Raw genomic sequence first — 27,923 nt, forward strand, 5'->3', positions numbered from 1 at the left:
TTATGATTATGCAGTTTTTAGCCAAAATCAAAATATTTTCTGCGCATTGGCTGTAGCTCATTAGAAACCCCGTCCCCTTTTCCCCTCCCCGTCGCTGAGAGCTCTTTTTGGACGCTCCTGTGCAAGCTTAAAGCACCAAGCTAACATAAAAGAAAATGGTAATCAATATCGGAGCTATCCAGTCGTACAGTTTTGAGCCGGAAACCAGCTCAGACGAGGAAAACAAAGACGTACTTGGATTGGGTGAAGAGGAGGAGCGGAGCGGAGCAGGCCGACTTTGGCCCAGACCGCGTGTTTTCATCTGCTCCTGATCCATCACGATGATTTTAATTAATAAATACTCTTAAATTGTTTTTTTACATGTTCTCCATCATCAGGAAAAAGCTATAGGAACATGTTAAAAAGACAATTTCAATTTAAGGTTACAAGCATCCTGCAACAAATCCAGTTTTTCCCTCAAAAAGTTGATAATCCAATTATTGGTCAATGATGGAAGCTAATTTCCTTCGACCCTCTCTAGTTTTATGGAGAGTTGCAGACAAATCTTCCTCAGAACGTAACTGTTCTGCTTTATCTTTAAACGCTAAAACGATCATACCTGCAGTTGCTGGTGCTGTCAGGAGTGCCCAGGAGTCCTGCGTTTGAGGTTCTCCTGAAGGTTGATATTTACCGGACAGGTTTTAGGGAAACTTCTGCCCTTGCAAAATGTTGAGCAGCCTTTAGATGATAACCGTACAAGATGATTACATCTGAACTTTAAAAGCTTTTTGTGACATCTGACATCAGTTTATACATGCAGCTTAGCAGAAACCTTTTGCAATCCTTGGTAGACTGCTGGATAAACTTTAGTCGCAGAATCGGATCAGTTTTCGTTTTTTTGCTACAAATGTTGAACTCGCCCTTTCTATCTTAGTCTTTACATTTTTGGAAATTTCAATTTCTTTCAATCCAAACCGCCTGTATGCATGCGGCTCACACATGTGTGCATTTTTCCTAAATAAAATATAGTATAAGTGCCTGCCTCTCCCAGGGCAAAAAAAGTGTGGCGTATATCAGAGCAGGAGCCTGAAAGCCTTTGTCAACAGCGCATGAAATATTGATGTGCACCTGTACAGCCGTGTGAGAGCCCACATCCTGAACCGGGCTCTGACTAATGTATGGCTCTTGTAGCGGTTTTACCTGTCAGGGTCAAAGCCACTGCCTGTTTATTTTTATCATAATGTGCTCCAACCTTTTGAGGTTAAAGGTGTAAAGCCAGGCCACCTGTGTCAGCAGAGTGCACATGCATGCTCTGACATGTATTAATCATGAAATTCTGTGCATCCGACATTTTGCTGAAGCGACTGTGTTTTCCCAACATCTCTGTGCTATCATGATGCCCTTTTACCTCCGCTCCTCTCGTCCCTCGCAGCTCTTTGCACGTGGAAAAGATTTGGATTTCTGTTTGATTGCTTAGTTTATGATCACGCACGCAGACACAGCGACGCTCTACTCAACTGATGCTGATTCTAGTTGATTAACTTGGGTTGACCTTTTCCCCCATCCAGCTGCTCCTGCCGGTCTCTGCTCGTGCTCTTTCAAAGCATTTTGTTCTGCCACGTCACACCGCCGTGTGTGTGTGTGTGTGTGTGTATCGCAGGCTGGGTTTCGTTCACAACTGCACACTGCGATCTTCTGCTCGTGCGAGCAAAAGTGCAACAAACGCCCCGGTTCTGCTGCTTTTGGTACACAAGAGACTCAAGAGCCAGCTCTGTAACATCATCAAGCCGCATCACACTCCCTCCCTTACTGTTAAATTTTAGGGGCCTTCAGCCCCCCCACCAACACCCTCCTCCAGATGAAACTAAACCACTTATTGTTGCTCATTCATAAAAATTGTGAGCAGCATTCTTGCAAACATTCAGTATGCACCAGTGCTCCACTTTCATCATAACAATTTTGTTTGCTTTAGTTGGTATTCTCTGCGGCATAACAGTGGGCAATGAAATGTGCTCATTATATAATTCTCTTTTGTTCTCTGTGCACTTCCATCTTTAGCGTAATTTGTTTTTTGACATGCTTAACTAAGTCTGAGTTACAGCTTGTTTGCTTTATCCTGTGACAGCAGAGATTAAGCCAAACCTGATAACAGTGTTTGTTCCTTGTGCTTCCAGATATGTATCAAAACCTCTGTGTTTATTCACATAAAACATCAGGAATGACACGTTTTCAGCTCTTATAACGTTTGAAATATATTCATAAAAAAGCAATAAAAAAGATTTTCCCCTTTGTTCTCGGTTTGCTTTAAAGATTTTATCATGCCTCATTCTGCTCTTTTTGGCTATGATTCAACTCTCACTTGAATTTGTTTTAAAGGAAACCCTCCTCTTCCTTATTTTAACTGTTATGTTTCATTCTTCCTCATTTATCCTTCCACTCCTCAGAACTCCAAAAAGTCCACATCAAACCAACAAGGAGGTATCATCTGCTGAAATGGCTCTAGCTGACAACAAAAGCTTTACAAAAAATAACAATTGAATAGTTTCACTGCTTAAGTCAATTAAATAAGAAGGAATGAGTTTTTCCTCTTTTTTTTAAATGTTTACCAGCATCTTCAAACCAACAGAAAACACATCAAACAAGAGTTCAGTAAGACCTGTTTATAGTGTCATAAAGCCTTTTATCAAGATGGAGACTGGAAGATGGTTAACAAGGAGCAACTCTTTGACTTCTAGAGCTCTTTTGCAAACATGACTTGGTCAAGGTTTACTTCAACCCCGAATCACTGGAGCCTTGCTGCAAAAGCAAGTCAATCATCATCCCATCTACAGAGACATTCTGTAGATGTAAAAATGTGATTTTCCAGGTAATTCTAAAAATCTCTGTAGTTTAACTTTCATTTCTTGGGCAGCTGTGACTCAGAGGTTAAACAGTCATGTCTCTGCGGTGGGTTGGTGGTTCCCAGTCACAAATCAAAGCGTTCTTGGGTAAGACACTTACCCAAGAACATCGACATCTCTAGTGTTAAAGGTTTAAGGACCTTTATAGTGCCATATAAGGGTTAACTATTTGGCATATCTAGTATAGTGATATTTTGTTTCTGGTTGACCTTAAAATGGGTTTTAGCAAAGGGATGTGGTCCTTTGATTGACAAGTGACAGTCAAACTTCACTTCTGAGGCCTGTAGCAGGGATCCTGTTATTTCTCTGTTAATATAAAAGCCACAGTTTGATGACATCCCATCCGGACAAGCTGACCTGGACAACAGGCTTTGACCCAGCTCTATAGAAACCAGCCAATCATTTTGGTGATTCATTGTAAAGTGGAGCTCTTCCACCCTCACAATACTGCCACTGGTATTGCAATGTGCTCATGTGCTCAGCATGTTTTTAAAAACAGCCCCTACTCTTCCCTGCCAAAGAAGCTAGCAATTCTTGCTTTAAATATTGGGAAAAATTTGCAAGAACTTCACTGCACACAGGAGAGACAATAGAGCCATGTTTGTGTAACACTTTTCATACACAGAGGGAATTCAAACGGTCAAAAAGCTGTTTCAGATGGAACAACACTTTGGAGTTGTCACAAAAGGAATTTATTTTTGTTTTATTTGAAACTTGTACATTTTGAGCAACAAAAAAAAAGTTTATTTGTTCCAAATGTACACGTTTCATTTCACTTCATTTCAAGCTTTATTCAGGCTAACAGTTTCCTGTACATTTATAACCCACCGCTTGACATTCAGATGAAAGTAGAAAGTAGTTGAAATTCTGCTGTACAAATTCAGTTTAATTCAAGTTTAATTATAGTGAACGGTGTGTCAAATATCCTGGCTGGGTTGACCGTGTTTATAATCTGCATTTGTGTGTGTTGGGTCTGCAGTTTTAGATTTATGCCATTTGTTTAAATGTTGGGCTGAATCGGTTTCTGAACTAGAATATTGGATTAGGAGTCGTGGTTTCTTCTTAGAAAATCCTTGACATAAACATAGTTGTCAGGCCCTCCTTTGAGTGCATTTCAATGCTTCTAAATAATGTAAATGCACGTGCCCCAAAGAAATCAAAAAGACAATTTCTTTGGAGTGGATCTACCAGGAATAACCAGGTAGTCAAAACCCCAGACTACATGACAAAACAAAAAGTGCGATAAGAGGAGTGTGGAGAACCAGGTTACGTCTGTGCATTTAAACCTGAAAATCAATCGTTTTTTCTGCCAGAAACAAGCTGCGTAGCTACATTAAAAAGTCTGCAGGATGGGTTAAAAACAAAAGTCTGGACCTCTATAAGACTCGTCACCTAATTATGAACATTAGAGGAAAAACCTTAAAGTTGAAGAAACCTTTTTTTACTCATTTTGTAAACCTTTTGGAATGCAGTCCAGCTTGTCCAACACTCTCTTGCTCCTGGTGGTCCTGCTATTCCACTTTGAGTTCCTGTCAAACTTTATTGCAGCTTGTTTAAGTACCTCTAATATTTAATAATTCCTCTTGTTTGACATGGTTCAGGAAACACAAGAGAGCCTGTTCACGCTAAACCCTTTAAGTGTGCCACGCTGCAATCTGAGCCCCATAGCCCCACTAATGTGTAGCGTAGGCCTGTCTAAGCATGTCAAATCTGTTGTCGGGGAGTTAACAAGGAGGCCCAGATGGTGTCAAAACAGTGTGCTCAACATGCACCAGAGCAGCACCGCTGCAGAGGCGTCAGCTGGCGTGACTTCTAATTCACACTGACCTGTGGTGCGTTTGTAGTAAACAAATGGATCTGCAGGTCCTTCCACTGAGACGCTACAAGAGTTTAATGGAGCACTGTCAAAACCGAATTTAATATCATGATGTTTTCATCAGGAAAACGGGGCAGAAGTTCACTACTGGGTGGAGTTAACCGAAATGCATAACTCGATCTCAACATGAGAACGTATTTTAATCCACTCAAGTTCTGTCATAGCTGATTTAGTTGATGTCTCCAGCTGCCAGTCTTTGTATTCCCATCCTGCATAGAGAGAGTAGATTTGACTGAAAGCGAAAAGACACACTATCACAATTATGGGCTTGAAATATTGTTGCTCTTCTTTTACTCATTGAGAATGTTTGCCAAGTCATGTCACTGAAGCATATTGAAAAAAGTCCTTCCTGGAAGCCAGAGGTCTCTAAGGGCTCCATATGGATGCACAGGTTCAACAAGAAAACAATGTATAGGTGAGGAATTGCTGTTTGAATATGACCCAATAGCTTTTTAACACGTTAAGAAGTGACATCTTTGTCCCAATTAAACACTAATGTACTTTTACCATTGGAGCCTCACCTCATTGTGATCTGATTCTGTCTGTTGTAATAAGACTTAGGTTAAAATTAAAAAGCTCTCTGTCTGATTCATCCACACACTGTGAAACAATGTGCAGTGCGATGAATAAAATATTGAAGACCCAGACTCACTAAATGACACACACTTACATCCATGGCAACTTCCCCAGCCCTGTCCCATTGTATCCAAGTCTGGGATTGCTTGTGTGCTGCTTTAAGTGCAGCAGCTTCTTTCTGAATAGATTTAAAGATGTGGGACTGCTCAGCCGTCATCCAGCTCCCCTCTGGCTGTACCAAAACTTTCTGGTCCGAGTATGTTGTGACTGAGTTTAGTCACAAGACCACCTCGGTCGAAAGCCAAAACGCTAACCCTTGGTTTGTGTCTGTGTGGGACAATTAATGTGCACATGTCAGTCGTGAGGAGGTAGACTTTCATTAATAAAGATCTGAATGAATATATATGTTATGACTACACTAAGTTAGAATACATGAACATCAAGAATTAGGACGGTCAGTTCAGGAGTTCAGTGACAGCACGAGCAGAAGTTATTACCTGACAAAGTTGCAAACCAAGCTGCAGGAATGGATGCATTCCCAAAATGTTAATGTAGACCCAAATGAGATTCAAGAAAGAACCGCAGTCTGCTGTGAGATGGGAGATGTCTGCTCCAATTTACAAAAACCTGATGTCATACGTAAGATGTTCTTCTCTTTGAGTTGTTGTGTTGAGTTGTGCATTTGGTAGAGTCATCACTACAGTCAAGAGAAGTCCAAGTGCTCTCATTTTAGAAAATCAACTTTAAAGAAAATCAGTGGAAGGGTTTTGGTGAGAAGTATAGATGAAGCATTGATGATCAAGTATTGATGATGGCAGTCAGTTATAGTGGTCTGAGAAAAAACAACAACATTCATTTACATGTCAATCACATAAATGCTTTAGTCACATGCACCCACACAGGGGGTTGACCCATATGGATGCTGTGGGTTCTTGGATCGTTCGGACCTGTGGAGGGTCGTAGACAGAAGCAGCTGCATCTTTAGGGAATTGGATTCGTTTCTTGCAGTTCCTTCGAGGCTCATACTGTCACCTTAAGGGATGTCATGAAAATGGAACGTACCATTGTTGTGTGTGTGTGGTAAGTTTATTGTGAAGTATTTGTAAGCATGATGCTACATGCACTTATAATGTAGAGAGGCTGTTATACACTGTGCTTACGCTGCACTCTAGTCGTTAGTTGGGTGCGAGTATCTGCTCCATAGTGACAGGGCACAAATGCTGCACACAAGGGGTGTGCAGGTGAAAACTACACTCTGATTCGTACAAGTGGTGCGCACTTATCACTTGAACAGCACTAACGGGTCCCATGTACAGTGCACAAGGTTCGGAGGGGTTAAAAGAATGAAAAATATATATGATGCACCTGGGTCTCCCCTACCTCCCGCTTTTTTCCTCTTTGCTTCTTGCATTTGTGTTTTCTTCCGACCTGTCGCCCAGAGAATGCCCTTAAAAAAAAATGTGCATGAACCTTTTTCCTCTATAGGCTCGTTAATCGATCTACGATCTTAAAATTTCATGCAGTGCACCTGCAATGCACATGTTGCCTATTTTTCACCCGCAGAGAACTCGTATCCACCCATAAGTGGGGTTGTGACTAAAACATCAAGAATTCTTAAATTCGAATGTATTAAAATGTTAAAAGGCTTTGTTGCTGTTTTATTAAAGTATATTAAGAAATATTTGCATAAAACGCAACTAGTAATGAAAATCTGAAGTCTTAATGTCAGGCATTTGTTTGAGATTTGTGACTCACCCTTGAATTGTACAGAATCGGCTGTGATAGGCTCCACCCCCCTGAATCAGACACAATCGGGAAACAGTTAAATGGATTCACCACAAGTTTGCATGTTCTCCTCTTGCGTGAGTGGGTTTTATTCGGGCACTCCGGCTTCCACCCACAGTCCTAAAACATGCTTCAGAGGTTAATGGGTTGGTCTAAATTGCCTCTGTGTGGATGTGAGTCTGTGTTGTTGTGTGGCCCTTTGATGGACTGTCCAGGGTGTACCCCAACTTCACCTGACCGTAGCTGGATAGGCTCCAGCAGCCTTGTGACCCTAAACAGGAATAAGCAGATATAGAAAATAGATTGATGGATTCATCGAGCAAAAAATAAAAACTTTCTAAACAACCCCCTTTTTCTTAAACACACAGTAAACTTATTAGGCCACACACAAAGTCAGTCTCTTTGAGTGTCTATCAGAAAATTGAATCCCTGATAACAAAATTCAAACAGCAATGAGGTAAACATCTGAAATATGCCACTTAAGTTGTTTAATGTTGTTTTTTTCCACGTACAGTCGGTGATGTCAAAGATTATTCGTCCAGTTTTAAATGTCTGTGGAGGATCTTTCTATTTTGTGGGGGGTTTTTCGGGCCAGTGCTCGTTTCGGTTATTACTGTCCCCATCTGAGCGGCTGTTGTAAGACCTGCTACTGGATTCAGAACAGGCTCATATGCCTAACACTGTAAAAGCCTTAAATGAGGATGATTAGAGGGGGAAGATCTTTATCGTCCATAGCCACCTAAGTCTTCAATTATTCAGAGCAGCTAAGTTGAAAGATTCGTTTTCTATTTGTTTCTGTTTTAGCATTACATAAAGATTTATCAATCATGTTATTTAATTTCCTGCACTCAATGAAATTATTTGAAAAATTCTAGGCTTGTAATTTATGAAAAGGCACAAGGCTGCTGCTGTTTAACAAGAGACACGGGATTGTCCGTGTGTATTTTTACTCTGATGTCTATTTTGTAATCTGTCATGTGCTCATGGTAAAAATTATTGAAGTCCACTGACAGTTTTGCTGAAGTTGGGCTTGAAATGCTGCTAAGATGGATCCCATCACATCAGTGCCGTGAGGAAGCCTGACTTCACATTGTTCCAGTCAAGCCGCGCAGAGATACCGCCGTCTCCCAACACACCGAGCTCTTCAGCTGGCACTCGCTGTCACAACACCACAGCTCGATGGGCCCTCCGCACTTCCTCCCAAGACCCTCTGACGGTGTCCTCTACTGAACAATCCGTGAAACTTCAGATCAAACAGTCCTCTGTTTTGAATTAAACATGTCTGAATAACTTGCAGCCACGGCTCTCCCGCCTCCAGCTTTTTGTGAGGTTTGGCGACTTCAGGGCCAGTGTTTCGGCCCTGAACTCAAGTCATACATGGCCTAATATGAGACTCCTGTTTCAATATTCATGTCTGGTATTATAATAAATCCTCCTGCTGATGTTAAGATGCAAGATATTTCATTCCATCAGCAAGGACACAAACAAGCCTCCCCTTGAGAGATTCCAGTGAATGGATTATGACAGAAATTTAATTAGGTTTTTTTTCAAACAAAAGTGAAGGCTAATGAACTTTCTGCAAAAATGCTGAAAATGAAACTGAAAATAGTTCTACGCTAACGTCTGAGATATGCTTACCATGTGTACGACATGTATACAATTTTCGTAAGTAATTTACAACTGCAAATCCTCCTGTCAGAGCAAGAAGTTTGCTTGTTTTGTGACCGCTTGCTTTGCAGGTGTGTGGTTTTTCCCCTGTTTCAGGAAAAAAGTCAAAATGCATTTATAGTTTGTAGGAATTTGAGGAAGGCTTGACAAATAGATTCAGTAGAACGATGGAACAGGGACATTCAATGACAGGAGATTTTTTTTCTCATGTTTTATGTCTCAAAAAGGAGCCAAATGGGCATGCTGGGATTTAGCCAGCCCCAATAAGAGGGGGAGGGAGAATATCGGGGCAGCAAGTCTGTATTATATCACTTCTAGCCCCTAAAATGCTTAGAATACCAAGCTATGATTATAGTAGTTCATCTATCCAGCTATCTTCTCCTTTGATTTATTTGATATGTCTTATATGTTTTATTTTGAATCCTCTTCCTGACACTAGAATCTGCTTTTACCGTGCTTGGGACAGTCACCAGAAGGAGACCAGTTTGTGCCCTGTTTAGGCTGCATTTAGGTTTTTTGTTTTTTCTTTCTATTTTTCTATTCATCCATCTTTACAATTTTTATGTCTTTCATTATTTTTCTTGCTTATTGCAAGTTTTTTTTGTAACAATTTATTTAATTTTGGATGTTTGCAGACCATTTCTTTTGACTGTCCCTGGATGTGTGTGTATGGGGGGGGGTGTACATAGATCAGAGTAAATTCAATATCCAGACAAATGTAGCTAATCGAGTAACAGTTAAGAGCAAACCTGTAATCTCCTCACCTCTTCCTTTTATCACCTCTTTGTGTTCTGACCTTTCACATGTAACATAATTGAACGTGTCATTTTCTTAGGCTGCAGCAGATTTTGGTCCGTTACCAAAACAGATTTTGGTAACGAAGTTTGGAAAAAATAAAACATTAGTTTACCATTTGCTCTGCCTCTTCTATTGATTTCTGTGAACCAGGCAAAAAGGAAAATGATTGTAAAATAAATTTGAACTCTTTCAAAAGTTTTGACCAGATTGAGCAGTGACTGTCTAACAAAGTGCATCTCATTAGTCTTCAGTTTAAGCTTAGAGGAGAAACCCTTCGATTTTCAGCAGTATTAGTGGTGGAGGATCAGTTGTCCAGCTTCCATTGCTTTCACATCCATGCTGTGAAAAGGCATTGGTATTTTCTCTAAAGGTCAAGGCCGCAGGCCGCTATTTTTGCAATTGATATTTTCTCTTTAGGTCTTTAGTGTCCGATTTTGTGTTCTTGTTTTGTTTTTTTCCTTCCCAATGTTATGAGTGACCCAGCGCTCCAGCCTTGTAATTAAAGGGCTCAGTGGTGTTAAACTCCTTCCTTGCAGTGTATTGTTTAAGCTTCTATTGTCTGAGCGCTTTGTTGCTGCATGCAGCAAGGTTGTTGCTGCAGTGCCGCTGGCATGCATATACCAGTCGGGCAGCAGGTTCTGAGTTTTGACAGGGGCAGCCAACTGTATGGAGAGGAGCATGCCTCTGGGGGCCCAGTGGCTTCCGTCAGTGTTTGTTAGTTGAAACTAAGCTGCACATGTATCACCCCTTTGTCTTTTATTTGCAGGGTGAACCAATGACAAATGTGGTTGGAGCCAGGAAGCTGTGACAGTAACCTGCCTCTTTGCATCACGTAGTCCCAGCAACAGTGCTAAAAGGCTTACCATCAGCTGCTGTCACTGCACATTATTCATCGATACAGCAACATGTGCGAGCGTACACAACACATGCAACACAAAGAGCTCATCCAGGCATCACAGCGTTTAGGATGAGCGCTGCTGGGACTTAGGGTCTCAGGGAGGCAGCATTTTACCTCCTGAAGTGAAAGGGTCACAAGTGCATGAGAACCCATTAGAATGAGTCAGAGATGTGTGGTGAGAGACGGCCTCAAGTTCAGCGGGAGCTGCATGAAACAATTAGTTTCTGCTGCGCAAGTCCTGCAAAAAAAAAAAAAAAAAAAAACCCAACACATTTGTCTCGTTTGCAAAGATCGCCTGCAGAAGCGTCAGCATCAGTGACTCACTGACTCTTACTTTACTTTGCAGTAGCTCTGAAAATTTTTGTTTCAGTTGCATCATTTAGTAATACGGCTTATTTTGTATGATGTTGTTACATCATCCAGGAAATGTTCAATATTTTTCTCCCCCCAGAAACCCCTTCATAAAGTAACTATATAAGTGAATTTCAAGATGAACTCTTTATATCCAACTGCATTGTCCCTGCCTGCTTTGGTGAATTTGTGCATCGTGCTACTATTTAAGGATTGTGGAGAACTAATTTGTGTCCTCATCTTATTTATTTATTTCTTTATTACACAAAAGGATCAGCACTCTGACCTCAAGTTTGGGTTTATAACAGAAGTGGAGCCGGGTCAGTTCACAAGGAAACCACTAGGGTCTTTCTCCACAAACAAGTCAGTCCCCATCTATTACAAAACGGGACACATTTACGACAGAAATAATACTTTTCTGAGCATAGTTCCGAAAAACAAATTTATCTCTTTGAGTGTAGCCTATTTTTTGACCATAAGGCGCACTTAAAATCCCTTAAGTCCCGGTCCTGTTAACTTTTGATCTATTGCCAAAGTGTTCCCTGTGCATTCCCGATGAAATGAATGTGAGTAGCACTAAATATACATTTTTACTTGTAGTACTTTATCTTGTGTGAATGTAGTGTTTTTTAATTGTTGCTGAAGAACTTTGGTCCATTCTTCTTCACACTATTTGGACTTTGGTATTTCTGGTTTCTCTGGAAAAAAGGGAAACAATTCCCTAACAGCCTATCTTTCAAAACCTTTATCGTGGCGTCAGGATGGGACTCTCATTGAAAGAGAGTCCCATCTCATCAAAGATTGTAAAGCACTTCGCCACTGGGCTCTAGAGCAGTGGAGACACCTTCTCTGGAGAGATGAATCACATTTTTTATCTGGCATTCTGATGGATAAGTCTGAGTTTGGAGGTTGCCAGGAGAACGGTATATTTCAGACTGCATTGTGCCGAGTGGGAAATTTGGTGGAGGAGGAATTATGGTGTGGGCATGGCCCCTTAGTTCCAGTGAAAGGAACTCTGAATGCTTCAGGATACCAAAACATTTTGGACAATTCCATGCTCCCAACCTTGTGGGAACAGGTTGGGCGGGGCCCTTCCTCTTCCAACATGACTGTGCACTGGTGCACAAAGAAAGGTCCATGTAGACATGGATGGCAGTCTGGTGTGGATAAACTTGACTGGCCTGCACTGAGTCCTGACCTGAACCCCATAGAAGTCCTTTGGGATGAATTCGAGTGGAGACTGAGAGTCAGGCCTTCTCCACCAACATCAGTGTATGAACTCACCAATGAGCTAAATGGTAAAAACAAATCCTAGAAACACACTTCTCAACCTTGTGGACAGCCTTCCCAGAAGAGTTGAAGCTGTAAATGCTGCAAGAGGTGGACCAACATCATACTGAACTCTATGGGTTAGAAATGGGACAGTACTTCAGTTCATATGTGAGTCAAGGCAGGTGAGTGCTTACTTTTGGTAATATAGTGTATGTCCTAGAAAAAGACTATGGTCTTCTGTTTATGTCTGAAAACAGCATAATCGTAATTAAAATACCTTTGGCAACAAGAACCGATGTGTGTGGATGCTGAAATCATGGATCCATCTGACAACACTTCTGCTTCAACAGAGCTCTGCACATCTAATTATCAGTTTATTTAGTGGTTGAAGTGAACAACCTCTGTCTGCAGCTGACCCTCTTAAATCAAATGAAAGCTGTAAAACAACACTTGAGGTTTTGCAAAATTTTGCTTTGTTCAGATTGACACACTGCTGAGGTTTAATTTGCTAATTAATTGCTTATTGTTTTGCATTTTTTTCATCTCTTTAATTCAACCAATTCTTTATGAAAAAGAGAATTCTTAGTTTTGTACAGTCCTGACCAGTTTTCTTTTTACAAACTGTATTTGCTCAAAAACAAACACTTGATTTCTAGTTAGATGTAGCAATAGAGATATATTACACAAACATCTGTGTAAATTCATATCCATCTATATTTATTATATACATAATATGAAATTTATTGAAATATAAAAGTTTAATAAAGGTTATTTTTTATTGTTAATCTTAGAAATGAGCCAAAATGATAAAACGAAATAATGAAAAAAAGGCTCCCACACAGGCATCAGACACCACCTGCAAATTAAGAGGAAAATCCTAAACATCTATTTCAGCCTTTATTTGAAACGCTTCTCATCTATATTCATTTTTCCCCTGACAAGGTTTTCTGCATGCAGCTGTGTCTGCATGAATGCCTCACTTGGGGATTCCTCATTGCCCAATGTCTGAATGTAGAAATGGAGGAATGCAAATGGACAGAGGAGCTTCCAGTTGAGAGAAACTAAGTTTTATAAATAGGAAGCGGGAGAAAGTTTAGAGAGGAGTATCGGAGGGCTTAGATGAGTCGAAAAAGACACCACTAGAACTTCTTCTTCTTGAGGGGTTTTCCCGAAGCTTTGCTGAAAAAAAAAGAAAGAAAATCCCCCTCCCTTGTGGTTTGAAATGCAAAGTTAACAGTTTTACTCAGCCCCCTCCGAGGCGTGTATAGTCTCTCCTAATCTTTTTTAATGTGTCAAAAGGCTTTCTTGAGTCTCTGTGAAATTTCACACTTAAGTTGTTTGCAAAGTCAGTCTGCATCATGGTGTGGAGTGAGGGTTAACTTTTGTGATGGGGGGTTTGTGCAAACTTTCATAAACTGGGTGTTTGTGGAAGGAGGAAATATTAAAGGTGTATAGCAGAAGGTTTCAGACTGATGGTGCAGGATGGCTTTCAGGAAAAAAATGTATAAAAGGACATCTGAAATAGAGTTTATATTAGTGGAGATATTTTTTAAAGGTTTTTAACAGCTGAACGTTGAATCAACTCTGAGTTTAGTTGCTAAAAGAATTACGGTATGCCATTGTCAAAATTTAGTGTTTCTTCCCATGACGATCAAAGCAGATGGGTTTGGCTGTTTGTCAAAAAAAAAAAAAATTCCAGCCAATCAAATCCTGGAATCAACTTCATTTAATGCATTTTTATTTTTCCCGTTATTCTACCTAAAATGCTGCAGCAAACAACCTGCTGATGTAAATACCAACTACTTCCTGATTCCACGTGCACTGATTGCTGATTGTAATTGGGTCAAAGTTGGAAACCAACTATACTTTGAACGATTTGGTATAAAATAAAGTAAAACAAAAAACTGTTTATACTCCAACAGTGAAATAAGAATGATTCAAATGGACATTTTTAAAACAGATTAAATTAAATTGTACTTTTTTTCAGCTTGATCTTTGGTCTTGGCCTTTTGGGAGCCGGTTTAGCTCGTGCTGGTTGGCAGTGCCTTCCGTCCGTGAAACCAGGGTTCGAATCCAGGCTGCTCCCTGTTCCCTTCTCTACTTCTGTGCCGGTCCCAAGCCCGGTTGCTTTGAGAGGGCTGCGTCAGGAAGGGAACTTTGCCAAGATTACCAGTAGAAGACCTTTGGACTTCTACTCATTCATAGTTTCTTTTTTGCCTGGAGGAACGTTTTATGTTGTTCAATACACTCTTGCAGAAGAAATTGAATGGATGCATAAATCAATGCAGTCACAAAAAACTACATCCCACCTCCTGTTGTCTTATCACAGCCCACTAAAAAGAGATGAAGGTCGTCCAACGTTCACTTTAGGTCTTGTCTATCTGACCTGATGTCAGTGAGCTCTCCCCAGCAGATGGGCAGTTTCTGTGACCGGGCCGGGCTTCAACACCTCAGGAACCACACTACGAATCAATACAGGCGCTTTTCAGCACTCTTTTGACACACATTTTCTAAAGCCTGAATATTGTTACTTGGGGAAAAAAAGTTGTTTTTATTCTTGTTGGGATGTGACTGTCCTTTGATTCTTCTTGTGACTTCAGTTACTTAACTTTCTTCTCTGATGGTCAAATGCTCAATCTTTTCCTTCCAAAGTGGGAGTAGATCTATGTCCCTTTATGGTTCCTGCAGGGCACCTAATAAAAGAAAAGCATTTACTCCTTTTATTCACTCATGCATTTATGAATATTCAACTGTTAATAACTGTCTGCACCTGCTCCCATCAATGTCATAATAAACTGGTGAGATTGGAGATGAGGTGAAGATTCATAGACATTTTTAAGAAGTTATAAGATGGAAAACCTCCCAACAGAACTCTTAATTTTAATAAAACAAAATTACTCACTGATTGATGTTTGAAAACTGTTTTAAAAAACTGACATTATTGTCAAAGCGATTTCTTTTTCTTACTGGAAAACTGGCTTTTTCAGGTTAAACACTTCTTTTTTGTTTTTTTCAAAACCAAAAGTGGTGTGATTTGACCAAAATAGATTTTTAAAATATGTTACCATTTGTCAAAAACATTGACCTTTAGCTACAAGAAAAACATAGAGTTTTGTAATTAAAAAAAAAGTTTTGGAAAAATATACAGTTTTTGATGAATGATATCTAGATATCTAGCTTTCCAACAGTCCTCCTTTGAATCTACCATGAAACATTTGGTAAATGTCAAATGTTTTCCCCGTCTTGAGCTCTTCAAGTGTGACGCTTTTGGCTTCACTCAGCTTTGAAATGAATTGTTTGTCATTCAAAGTCCGGCTCAGTAGATGTCTAGGGCATACTGGTGTAGCTTTTTTTATTTTATACTTTTCCAACCTTCCAACATGGTGATGTCACTTTTTACTAAGGTTAGAATAGGAATCAGATTTATTGATGGCGCCATCTATCACTGAGATTTTTCTAATGTTTAATGAAATTTGATTAATTCACCAAAAGACGTCTAAATGTAAACACGCACTCGATCTGCCACCTTCAAAATTCATTTTTTCGAACAGTCTGTCTCAGTGTCTTTGCATTGTACTCTATTAGGACTAATATTATGGTTTGAGTGAATTCTCGATTCTGATTGGCTGCTGTGTGTGCATTAAAAAGTGATAACGCACAGTGAAAACCTCAGACCTAAAAAATAAGTTCTGGTCACATATTTTAAATGTTCCATATCAATGCTCTGGCTTCTTTAAAACAAACTTTAGCTTCATCATCTGGACAAAGACAAGCGGTAAGAGGTGAACTTTCTCTCTGAACTGATGCTATATTCAAGCTTTTCTGACGATTAGCATATATTTCACTTTCCTTTGATGCCTGCTCAGTAGGGTGTTGTCATGCCGCACCACGTAACAAATAGTCTGCTTTTTGTGAAAAAAAAAAAAAAGCGATCAAAACTGAAAAAAAAAACAAGAATAAAGAACTAAAAACTTTTTTTTTCTTCTATAAGTGACCATGGTCTAAGCAGGATAATGGCCTTCAATGTGTGCATTATCGGAAATTAAGGTACTTTACAGAAAAAGCCATCCGACGCAAAGTGGAGGACGGTTCAGGCTTCTATGTCATGCGTTAATTTCTGAAAATGCTCATTTCGTCAGCCATTATTCCTTAAATGTACAGTTTTATTTCTATATAAATGCTCAGTCTTGTGGGTCTGTCTTTTTGAAATTATTACATGGCAGCTTGAGGGCGAACCATTTATATTTTACTTTTGTTTACATTTGTAAAATTGCTTATCACCCACTTGACCACTCAAACTGTATTTAGTTCTTTTGGATACATATTGAAGTATGTTTTGTTCAGACTTTGCACATTTCAATAGTTTCAACGCCTTCAGAAAGAGGTGTATCTATTCTCCTAATGTAATTTGTGGAAAACGTACCATGACAGCGTAATTATTTTGAGGGCTTCAATTTGCATTTCCAGCGCTCTGCAAACTAAATGCTTCTGTTAGGCCTTAAAGATAAATTAATAATCTGGAGTATTTAAAAGCCATGAAACATTTAAATGAAGTAATATCACTTCCTGAAGGGCATAGTGGAGCTGTTGCCTTACATGTGCACGCAGACACACTTTTTAAATAAACATCACCCCTAATCGCTGAGACAGAAATCAAGAGCGGGAGCAGACTGTATTTTCTGGAGCTTTTAATAGTTCCTTTGGGGCTCACCCTCTGATATAGATGAGATGGGATTTAGAGAAAGTTGACGCTTTTACCAAAACTTGGAGTTTCTTTTCGTCTCATCTTATTAGGATGATTGCAGCGCTCTGTAATTCTTCACCAAAAACATTACTCCATGAGTGTTATTTTTTTGTTTTTTGTTTTAACAGATTAAAAGAGGGCTTACAAGGGGAGCGCAGCAGTGCAGGAAAACATTTGAGAGGTTTATTCGCAGCAGGCTTTGATCACCTGAAAGCAGAAATCAATGGGAAATGTTTCTCTGCCCCATTTTGGAAGACTACAAGTGTTCGTTTTTTGTTCCGCAGTGCTGCAAATTTAGTAATTGAATGATTTTTGGCTTCAGGCAGTAACCTAATAAGGCCATCCAAGGTTAATGATAGACCTTTTTTAGAAAGGCTGAACGTCTGACACCAATATGTAGTAGTGAAAAACAATTATTACTTACATGAAAGACGCTGGGGGCAGACGCCTCTGACATCTCATTGTCTATTATTGTCTGTCATTAGCAGCTCTGTTTTGAAACGGTTCAGCCTGCGTATCTGATGCTGCCACTGGACATTAGATGGAGAGGCTTGTCTTTCAGACAGAAGGATAGATCCCTGTGCAACAGTCGCCTCTTCCCAGGAACACCTGCGCCACAAATATCAGTGATTTAACATCTTCCCCATGCCAGCAGCTGGAGTCAGCACAAATGTCATTTGCCATTGCCAATCTGCTGTCATGCAAGCCTTTGCCAAGCAATTTATCGCCTACCCTCATGCTTTATTAGCCATAGATTACAGATGGTTGTGGACAGCGCGGAACTTCTGCTGTCGAGGGAGGCAGGATGAAATATACTTCAGGACAGAAATACACCTTCACTTTTGTGAGAGTCTAAATTTCCTCTGCTGCATTTTTAAAGTAGGCCTTCGGACTCATATCTTGATTTCTGGAATGAAATATTAAATCAGGTCAATGTTTTCATCAAAGAAAGCTGTTTCATCTGTATTGCTTTTGTCATGGAGGCATCATAAGGCATTTGGTAAAGATGATTTCACAAGACCTTTTCCATCACATTGACTGTAAATGAGAACTGGACTGAGTGACCCCCTCCCCCATCGCTTTTCAAATAGGAAGTACCCGCTGGTTTCAAGAAACTAAAATCCCTTGGACTTCTCTAGAGAAATGAATAACTACTACTCGGTCATATTTGTCAGAATAACCTACAATTTTTTGTTGGTACTAATTTTGTTCATGGTACTTTTTCTTTGTTGCAAGTTGTTCTAGTTATAAACTGGCCATTTAGATGCCTCAGTCTAAGGCTACGTTCACACTGCAGGGCTTAATGCTCAATTCGGATTTTTTGAAAAAATCCGAATTGTTTGCTAGACCGTTCACATTTCCAAGTAAATCCGAACTTTTGTGATCTCCAGTGTGACCGTGACACGACCCAAACGAGACCCGCATGTGCAGAAGCCAGAAGAATACTCAATGGTGAACGTCACTTGTTGTTTGCGGAGCAAACGTTAACAATGGATGTCAACAACAGTGTTGTCAAAAGCGGAGCTCTTTTTGTAATATTAAATTTATTTTCACGAAGGAGCAGCACAATTACAATCTTCTCATTTTAAGAAGGCAATGGAGTCGGGATCGTCTGTACCCACTGTTGTGGAATGGAAATGTGTATGTGTTGGAGCCGCTCGCCCGCGTGTGTGCAAGCGCGTGCCGCGATAGAGAATAGGGGGGGCGCAGTGTGTGCGCGCATTCACGTTGTGTGTTACGGAGGACGGTAATAAAAGAAGGTTTCCCCCAAAATAAATGCTATGGACTCTTTATTAACCCGTTCTGGAGAATCTAAGGATCAGAACAGGGAGGAGGAGGAGGATCGCCTCGGGTCCCCCGCGCTTGAGCACGGTCAAAGGGGAGAAAGAAAAAAAAGTTATCGCGGGAAAGGTTCAACACCACGCTCTGCCATTTATCTGGAAATTTTTTCAAAAACCGCCCAGTTGCAATAAGAGCCCTGGAGTTTGGCCTGAAAAGAGCGATCAGCCCAAATATTAATCCAATAGGGGATCTCGCTTCCCTTCCACTGACTGATCTCAGCAGCATCGTCCACCATGGTTGATGTTTACGTTCTCGTTCCCGCCTACTTCAACGCAAAATGATGACGTTTGTTGCGTGTCGATGACGTACAGTTCGGAATCAAGTCGCCTGGCCGGTCAGACGGCGGTCGCAATTGAAAAGAACAGCTACAATTCGGAATCAGGCCGGCAAACCCACGGGGCCTGGGTCGCAATTGAAAAGATCGGATCTGTGTCATTCAGACTGTCATGAAAAGATCGGAATTGGGCCGCTTAGGGGCAAAAAATTCGGAATTGGGTCGTTTCAGCCTGCAGTGTGAACGTAGCCTAAGTATGTGGTTCTTATGTCAAACATTCTTTCAAGTGGTAGGGGTGTGAACCTCCAACAAGCTCCCTCCTGATTGTTGACTCAAACCAATCACTGCTTACTGATGACGTCAAGCTTCAACGTGGTGATGTCAATATCATGAGAAAACAGCAACTAAATTGAGTCATTTCCTATGTCGTCGGTGATGTCACACTCACTCGGTTCAGGTCTCAAATACGGGCAGTGGTCCAAAATCAACTCACTTCAGAAGGACCTCTATAATCTGTCAACCAAAATATTCTCTTCTTCATGTTCTCTGTAAGCAATAGGACTTATTTCTCATAAGTCATTCTCATGAAAGAAAAAAAAACTGTTACATTGATTTTTATTTGTAACCAAGATACATTTTCCCCCCTCTATTTGCTATTTTGCAGAATCCTGTTTCCTCACAGAGCTCCACCCCCAGTGCCCCAGTAACTGGGTATAAACGGATGATTATTCCACCTCATCCACCTTTGACTGCCACCAAGAGGTCTACACCTAAACCCCAGGCTCCAGGAGGAGTGTCCTCTATCCCACCATCTTCTGCTAGCCCAATGGCCAAACCCCAATCCCATATGGCTCCCCAGCCCATTCCAGCTTCGTACACCACTGCATCAACCCCAAGTCAACCCACATTTAACGTCCAGGTGAGATCTGCCCAACCCGGCCCGCAGCATCAAGCCCCAGCTGGGCAGCATTTTGGCCAACAGCCGATTCGCAGTCCCGCACAGGTGCAATACATGCCTGCCCAGCCCAAAGGTCCTGACTTTGCTTATGGACCGCCGCAGCCTGGCTTCTCTCCAATGATGTATCCAGAACAACAATATCTGGGAGCACCGCAAGGAGGTGGATTGAGTACAGGAAGATCTGACCCCGTCCTGAGTCAAGGCTACCAGCCTCCAGGCCCCAAGAAGACCTACATCACAGATGTTCCTCCAAGCTTAGCCCCATTCACCTCTGGACCAAGTGTTCCACCAAAAGTAAGGAGATTTTTCCTTTCTTGTTATTAATGATAACAGTCCAATAATTCTTAGACGGCATTTCCAAATCATAAAAAGATAATCAAACTAACGAATCTTTTTTCTTCTTATGGCCTGACGTGTTGACATTAGGTTGAGTGTGCAGTTGTCCTTTATCTTCATCAAGATCGGACAGTTCTGATGTGTTTCTACCTCTGATTTATTTTCTAAAGTACATCTCCCCCCGTTTAACGTGGGTGTTTTGTATTAAACGTAATTGGTGAAATCTGTGAATGACAGTTACAGATGTTTTAAGTCTGTAAAATCCCTCAATGCACACTTGATAGAATTTTCTCAGATAGGCATGAACATGTTCACACTTTTCTCTTGCCTAAACTCTTTGAAAGGTTAATCCTTTGCAGAAAAAAAATTCCAGTATTATTGTCAGATAAATGCATCTAGACATTAAAGAAAAAGACAAGTAGAAACAACAAACCACAACAAGAATCAAGTTTCATATGCACAAGGGAGAAAAGCAAGTGTGACAGAAGACGTCCACCACGCTTCTCAAAGTGTCTGCCTCTCCCAGTGCTCCTTTTATTAAGAATTCAAGTAGGATGCTACAATTTCCAAACAAAGAGCTATTGGTAACACTTTATTTTACAGTACAGTACTTACAGTGTTCTTAAGTGGTATTTACATGGTACTTACATGGTACTTACATGGTATGGTCCGCGGTAGCGCCTGCGGACCATACCATTTACATGGTACTTATAGTGCAACTACTGGGTACTTTTTATGGAATTTATTGGGTACTTGCAGGGTGTTTACATGTTACTTTTTAATGGGACTTACTAGGTAGTTTTTTGTGTCTTCTCTGTACTTACATGGTACTTGCTGTGTATTTATGTAGTACTATATGGTTCAAAATTAAGTGGTACATACTGGGTATTTGTAATATACTTACTGGGTATTTACATTGTGTATAACAGTGTCTTTTGTGGTACTTACCACATGTAAGAACAAGGTAAGTACAAATAAAGTACCTTGACCTTTAGGTCTGCACTTGTTGTATGTTTCATGGTAATTACCATGAATTTACCACAGGAACTACCCCTTAAGTACAATGAAACTGGACCGTAAAAGAAAGTTAGCCCTATTTCCACTCTATTACTTGGTACTTTCAGTAGTAAATACTGGGTATGTTCACTTGAATATTACTTGGTACTTACCCCTTAAGTTTAATGAAACTGGACTGTAAAAGAAAGTCAGCCCTATTTCCACTCTATTACTTGGTACTTTCAGTAGTAAATGCTGGATATGTTGACCTTACCAGATGAGACAATGCTAACTTGTTGGTAAAGGTGAAGTGACTGCATTGTAAAAACATATTCTGGCCTGATTACTTCTTGTCTTGTGGCAAATTTAAAGAGTAACAAGACAACAGTGAAAAGAACAATCTTGAGTATGATACACTTCTGCAGCATTAAAAGTGTCATCACAATGAAATTTGTTTTTAAGTTCTCAACAAAACAGTAAAAAGAAGCATTCCAAAGAACAGATTTTTTTTCATATTATTTATCTTTTCTTCCAGCCGAAGTCATTTCTGTAATAATTCAGTCAAATCTATTGTATTGTTGTCTATATTACACTGGTGACATGAGAGGGTTGTGCTTTTTGTCAGTCGAAATTCCTTCAGCAAAGTTTGGTAACACTGCAGGACTTCTTCAGGGTTTGTAACTACACGAAAAATCACAATACAAGCTCAAATGAACATAAAAAGCATAATGACTGATGAAATACAAAGTATATTTTAGTTATTTAATCATCTTTGTAATGAGTTTGATAAATCTCTGTGAATTCTTTATTGCTTTGACTGCAATGCTTTAAATCACTCAATTATCCTCATATATAAACATGGTAGATTATTCACAACTTCACTTTTTTGATGAAGTACAAAGTATATTGTAGTTACATTAAACAAAAACAACAAAAAAGAAAATAAAGGGGGAAAAAAATCAAAATTGCAATCAAAAAAATCTAATTTGCTTAGACAAAGAATTACAAAAGTAATGTTTTAATAGGCAATTGCTTCATATTTCTTCTTTATAAATAGTATTTGCACCTACAATTTGCATTAACATAAAACACATGGCAGTGTAAAAAGAAAATGCTCTAAAAATAAAAACAGTGAGTTACCTTCACTGTTGGGTGGTATTGTTGTTTCTATCATATTTGAAAAAAAATAAACAACATGGTTGTTTTGTATGAAAAAATAAAACAACAACGCAGATCTATTGTAATAAAACAACAAAACATATGTTTTCAGTAAGAACTCTTGTAATAGAAACCCACTGTACTGAAAGGATTTACAAAATAATGTCATCCCTTACAACAGAATAGTGTATGCCACTGAGAGAACTATTCTAATCTCAATTTATCCAGCCTTCAACAATCTCTGGAAAGTGGAAAACCCTTGAGTTTTGTTTAATTCAAGGATTTTATGCTGGTTCGAAATACAAACTGGGCCTCCTTGCCTTAGGGAATCACTCATCAAGGACTGTACTTTACTAAATACAAATTAGCTTCAACAGTGCAGCAAGTATCTTAAAAATAAATCTAATTAGAATTTTTAAGACAAAAGTCTACATTTTGCTTGAAAAGCTCACTTTGGTCCCAGTATGAAGCATTATTAGCAAAACAAAAGGTGGCGTTTAATGGATTTGTGAGCATCTCTCTTTGATTTCAGATGAAAGCAAAGAGCTAATTTGGTAGTCATGGCTCAGAATATATATATATATATATATATATATATATATATATATATATATATATATATATATATATATATATATATATATATATATATATATTTCAAAGAAATACTGAAGCAAAGTGACGGCCTCTGTGCCATCAGCGACCCTTAAATCCTCTAAAGGAATATAAAGAAAATGATGTTTGACTCGTGTTTGCCCCAACTCTTATCAAATATTTACATCTGGGCCATAGTTCATAATCTGTGTTGTATATGGCAGATCTTTAATGTGAAAAAACCCCTACAAATTATAAAAGACAGATTATAATACGCACTAAATCTGTCAACTCTGCATTTGTGATCACCGCTCTGCTTGACCCAGTGTCACGCCATGTTTAGAGTTTTTTCTAAAAAGTGTGAAATCTTCTTAAACAGAGCAGGCTGTGACCATGTTGATCTGTTGTGTTAAAAAAACGAAGACATGGTCAATTAAAATGGCTGATTTAAATATTTGTCAGAAACATCCGAAATTGGTTTTGCCGAGTGAATGGTGACTTTATGTAACAGCCAGGATTTTGTCAGCTGCAAACCATGACTTTGATTGAAGACTTTATTAAAGAGATCAGTTCACATAATTGAGTGTATTTATGGAAGGTCAGCTTCATTAGAAGTCTGGTTGCAGCGAAATTGTGCAATGTCGACTGGTTCTGATCTGACTGCTTTCTTCATGCCCTCAATTTCAACTCATGTTATCCTGTGCCTTCCAAATGCCCAATCTACCCAACACACCCTGCCACACATGTAGAGGAAAGGTACAAGAGCAGTCAAGTCACTGCAAGGGTGCTTAATTTCCCAAATCTACAAGTGTGTGATCTCTTCTGTTGTTCAACAGATTAACAGATTTCATGGCTGCCGGTTAACATACTAGTTTCCACGAGTCTCTCCATCTTTCCCGAAACCAGCAGAAAGCTAAGCTGGATGATAGCACGTGTTACAACTTGAGCCTGAGTGACGTTTGACAGAGGAGGATTATTTTGAACCGCTCAATCCCTGCAGCCTGTAAAAGTCCCCTCGAAGGTCAACAATGTTTTCAGCTGTCAAACATGTTTAAATAAGTTGACATCTTTCTGCCTTCCAGTTTTGGCCACTCTGCCTTTTGACCTGCGCGTGAACATTTGCATATGGTGGCCTCGGGATGTGTCAAAACGAAAAATCTTTTTGGAGCGTAAACATTAGCCCACTCTTAAAGCTAATTGCATTGTAGGCCAACTGGGTTGGGAGTATTGATGCAGCTCTCTTATCATTTCATTTCTCATATTTTGTTCACTCGTATGCGTCATAGTGTACAACTAAATTGGAAAACATAATTTTGTTTTGTTTATTAGCCCATCATGGCTGTTTTGCCCCTCAGTTTATTTAGATATCTGTGAAATAACAACTATAGACAAACACATGGAAGTCCTGGAACTAAATTAAAGTAACATCTTTACGACTTTTGGGACCCGTTTTGATGTTCAAACTCACCTGTCAAACGGATATGATTTCACTCTAAATAACTACATTTTGTTCTGCAACTTTGTCCGCAGCTATAAAACTATGCATTGAGACATGCAGACTGCCTCTAAGCACACTTGAAGAAATAAGCTGCTCTTCGAAGCTCAGTGCTTTCAAATGTGGTAGGATGCCAGCTGTGCAACAAGTCCAGTTAGGACATTTGAACACTGTATTGTCCATAGTCAACTGTCAGTAGTGATGTAACAAAGTGGCAGTACCACAAGCGTTCAGGTCCCATCCTCTCTGCAGTGTCAAACACCTACATCCAGACTACATGTGGCCTTCAGATAAACTGATGGTTATCAGACATCAACAAATACAACACAAAGATGCAGTTGTGTTATGCAACCACTGGACCCTTGAGCAATGGAGGCGCATTCTCTTGAGGGAAAAAATCTAGCTACCTGGCAATCTGATGGAGGAGTCTGGGTATGGAAGTTTGAAAGAAGACAGTACTTGTCCGATTTCTTTGGACCACAGGGGTTTGTGGTGTAGAGGTATTTCTTCAAGATCCTTAGTTGCTGTGGAAAACGGATTTCTTCAGGATTAAACAAAGATTTTTGACAACTCCATGCTTCTAATTTTGCTGTAACAGTTTTGGGATGGCCTCTTCCTGTTTCATAATGAGGTCCATAAAGACATGCAGGCTTGAAAGAACCGGATTGACCTAAGTCAGATGAAATGGAATATAGACTGTGATCTAGGCCTCCTCATCAAACATTAGTGCCTAGTTTTAGAAATGTGCTACAAGAAGACTAGTCAAACATTCATGGGAGCACTAACCCAAACCTTGAAGAAAGGCTTCATATAATAGTTGACACTTACATTGTATATCTGTAGCTGTGGGCTGTGAGTTCCTCATAGAATACATTATTTTAAAAATGGCAGATAACTGACTGGTTCTTTGCTATTTCTAAATCCCTGAGATCCACAACCAAATGCTGGTATAATGTTACACAGATCCACAAAGGATTTTCTTCATATTTCTAACTTTTAGGATAGAAAAGAGGGAAAACAATTATTAGGAATAATTTGACTATTAAAAAGTATTTTTTTTCTTTTCTTTTAAATTAAACTGTTATGCAAGCAGATGATGCCTTCAAGCACAAGCCTGTCAATTAGTTCTGTCACAGAGTTTCTAAAGATCCTTCCAGAAGAAGCGAAAGGCGGTCCCTCAGAGAATGAGTCGTCTTACTTCCGTGTTGGAAAGGAACTCAGAAGAAGAACTAATATTTAATAAACAATTTGTTCTTTTGTGTGCCAAATGTACTATATTGTCATATATGTTGATATAGTTTACTCAGAAAGGCTTAAGAAAAGCATGATATAGACCCTTAAAGTTTACATAACACAACCCTGATCATCAACACTATGCTTCAAAACCTATTTTACAGTTTGCACACTTTCCTACTAGAAGGCAGTGTTGCATGCTGCAGGGGAGCCGGTTTAATCCTCTGCCTGGAGATGCGTGAACTCTGGTGGTATGATGTCATCTGCTGAGCTGGTTTACCTTAGCTCAGAACTATGTTCAATCCAGGCAGGCACAGTGCATGGTTACCAGCTATGCTATAGATTATCAGGGAGGATCTCCCAGTTGATGTCTAGTTGCCAACAACAAAGTGGGACCCCAAGGCTTCAAGAAGAAGAAGAAGGCAAGTTATCTGCAGGCCTGTGATCTCTTCTGTGTGAAGATGCACCTTAAACCCCTTGTTCTCTTTCAATGATCCATATGCAACCATACTTTGCTTTAGTTTTCATCATTTGGAAGCATACTCTGCATGTTTTCATTTTTAGGGCATGTTACATTACATCAGTGAAAATCACGAACATGTTTTTGTGACCTAAAATCAAGTTTTTATGTCTTTTTTTCTTCCTCCATGAAGCCAAATCAGTGAGCGCTCATCCACACATTCATACTGTTCCTCTGGTGTCTTATCAGCAGTATTTCCCTGTGGGGGCATGAATAAAAACAAATAAATACTTTCCGAGGATTCCTTAAGGCTCCCTTCTATTTTTATCCGAGCTATGAAATGGAAAAAGCAGCCTCAAATTCACACGTGTATTCATCAACGGATGAATTTATTTCCCATTCAAATGCCACATTACTTAAAGAATCCAGTATCTATTTCGGTTTCTTTCATGGTAATTTAGAGTGGCGCTTTCAAAAGAAATGCTTCCATCAAAATACGCCATTGTTTGCGTGCAGATGAGTGTGTTCAAGCTACGAACTTAATACTATAAATAGAAGAGGCTTCTGGCAGTTTGTCGGTGCTGTTGTCTTGACAGTCCAATTAAAAACCAATGAGTTGAGATTCTTTAAAAGCACACCCACTCATTTCAGTGAGAGTACTCCAATTACACCTGTGAGCCGAGCTGCCCTTTCAGCTGTTTGTTTTTCCAGCTCTGTTCAATATTGCAGGATTATACTCAAAGCCAAAAGAGCTACAGTCAATTTCTCATGACTAGATGGCTTTTGTCTTTCGTTAAGCATCACACTTCTTGGTCTAAGTGTTTGTCCTTGTTATGTCTCATAATCAGAGCCTTCTTTTTTCTACTTGGAAAACTAAACACAAAAGATTTTGACAGAATTTGTGGGTCTTTTTCTCTCTGTTGTTTTTGTGAGTATTTCTAAGAGATGATCTTTGCTTGAGGTCTTTAAAGGAGTTCAGTCTTTTTTGTGTAAACCAATCATGTTCTTTTGCACCAAGACCAACAATCAAGTCTTTGGAAAGTTTTCCTTCTTATTAATGGTGCACATTAAAGCTTAAAAAAACCTCTTAACCAATTATTTTGTAGAGGGGAGAGACACACTTTGCTCAAAATGTCCGAGCAGCTGAAATTAATACGACAGTTCACTAAAAGTAAGAGAAAAAGTACCACCATCATGCTATTATTATGTGTTTCTTTCAAACTTTAGAGTTTGTTAAACCAGCTTTTACCCTTTGAATTTTCAATAGCTCCATTACACATATGCGCACAACTTTATTAAAATTGTAGAAATGTTGAAAAAACACAATTTCACAATTACACTGTTTCTAATAAATAATAAGTATGCAATTAAACACAAACCAACTCCTAACGCTAAAAACTTTTTTTTTATAAACAAATGTCTTTTTGAAATTGTTGTGTTTCCATTAGGCAAATTTAATATCGCTAATTCAATTTGCGCAATTTCATATTTAATGGAATTGCAGCTTGCGATGTGTGTAGTCAGAGCATAAGGCCACCAACATCTCTGTTTCACTCATTTTTAAGGTCAACCTAGATTATCTTTTTTTCCAAAAAGTTTAAGAGGTTGTACAGAGAACTTTGATTGTTCAAATGATTCTTCTGATGCCTGGACCGAATGCCCGGTTTAGTTTAGTCTGTTTAGTTAGTTCAGTTTCAAAAAATACTTATTGAATTCTATGAATTCATGTT

General features: G+C 39.4%; 1 protein-coding gene and 1 long non-coding RNA gene across 2 annotated transcripts in view; one reads left to right on the forward strand and one right to left on the reverse strand.

The window, feature by feature from the left end:
- The window catches only part of LOC101167359 (lipoma-preferred partner homolog), a 99,787-nt gene that overhangs the window by 8,467 nt on the left and 63,397 nt on the right, over positions 1–27,923 (forward strand). The window contains exon 3 of the mRNA XM_023954483.1: positions 19,628–20,215. Within this exon, the coding sequence (XP_023810251.1) occupies positions 19,628–20,215 (588 nt within the window). The remainder of the gene's footprint in view (positions 1–19,627; positions 20,216–27,923) is intronic.
- On the reverse strand, positions 14,172–18,038 carry LOC110014977. Its single transcript, XR_002290026.1, has 3 exons — positions 17,580–18,038; positions 17,272–17,456; positions 14,172–14,796 (listed from the first exon to the last, which is right to left on the reverse strand). It is a non-coding gene; the product is annotated as an uncharacterized LOC110014977 (long non-coding RNA).

This window comes from Oryzias latipes, chromosome 4 (assembly GCF_002234675.1).
Source record: "Oryzias latipes chromosome 4, ASM223467v1".
NCBI lineage: Eukaryota > Metazoa > Chordata > Actinopteri > Beloniformes > Adrianichthyidae > Oryzias > Oryzias latipes.